General features: G+C 39.5%; 1 protein-coding gene across 1 annotated transcript; it reads right to left on the bottom strand.

The window, feature by feature from the left end:
- Nucleotides 1-534: 534 nt before the first annotated feature.
- Nucleotides 535-912, bottom strand: LOC135478133 (fer3-like protein). Its single transcript, XM_064758405.1, has one exon. It carries the CDS (start codon nt 910-912, stop codon nt 535-537), a length of 378 nt encoding a protein of 125 aa, XP_064614475.1.
- Between the last annotated feature and the right edge of the window lie 247 nt (nt 913-1,159).

Here is a 1,159-nt window from a genome sequence, read left to right on the forward strand (position 1 = left end):
TATTCGGAGGACGATATGGAAACAAAAGTTTTCTGTCACTTTCACTTTTTCTTTGCCCGCAAGAGTTCATAATGTCACACATCGTTGACATGTCGTCATGCAAGAGGCTTTATTTCCAAAAAGCTCCTCCAAATGTCATTCCAGCAAAATTGTCTTCCTCCTCGTCATATCGCCGGATTTAATGTCATATTAGGATCAGGTAAATATTATGGCCTCCCATGGAAAATTTTACGGACAGTATGGAACATTTCATTGAAATTTTTTTAAAAAGATTCTTCAGTTTTAGGGGTTAAACAGTATTATTCATGGTTCTTTTGAACCATGATAATATTTCTGCTTAAAAGGGGTTCATTCATATAGTTTGTTTTTCAACATTTCCATTTAGTTTCTCTTGGAACTGAAGTAGCACATACGGCACAATGAAATCTTTAGCACTAACAAAGAAGCCACCTGTCAAAAGCCACTACATCAAACATTTCTAATAGAATATACACGTCACAAAAAAGTTAAATAAGTCTGTTCACCCTCACCAATTTAATGCATATGCTGAAGACTTTTTTCTTGGTCGTCGTTGAGCAGCATTTTTGTCATCATGGCGATGTACACTGCGGACAGATGTAAAATCTCCATGCGGGAGAGTTTCTTCCGGCGAGATATGATGGTGGGTGGCAACCGTCGGGCCAAGCTGTCGAACGCCTTACGGATTTCTACCATGCGGCGTCTCTCTCTGATGTTGGCCGCCATTCTCTGTCTAGAATCCATGACTCGTTTCCGTTTCGGAACCGTTGTTCCGTTGGCTGTTGGTTGTTTGAAGGCTTTCGGTGTGTATGTCGTTTTCACGGCTTGTCCGTCCATATCTGCTCCAGTAAAGACACCATGAGACACACTGTTACCGTATCCGTGATCCTCCATTACTTATAAATATATAATATTATACACCGTCAAGACAATCCTTAGCTTCAGGTTGACTGTACATCGATGAATCTAAATTAATCCATAATTAGTTCAACAACCTCTTCTAGTAATGTAACAAAGCCTGCTGTAAGTGTAAGTCAATGTTTCGCACTTCACGGAGAGTATTTCTATAATGAAATTCCTTGCGAATTTACACAGACAATGCCGTTGAAAAATATGCACACAGTTTAAGCTACGAGCAAAA

The sequence above is a fragment of the Liolophura sinensis genome, chromosome 11 (genome assembly GCF_032854445.1).
Source record: "Liolophura sinensis isolate JHLJ2023 chromosome 11, CUHK_Ljap_v2, whole genome shotgun sequence".
In the NCBI taxonomy this organism is placed as follows: domain Eukaryota; kingdom Metazoa; phylum Mollusca; class Polyplacophora; order Chitonida; family Chitonidae; genus Liolophura; species Liolophura sinensis.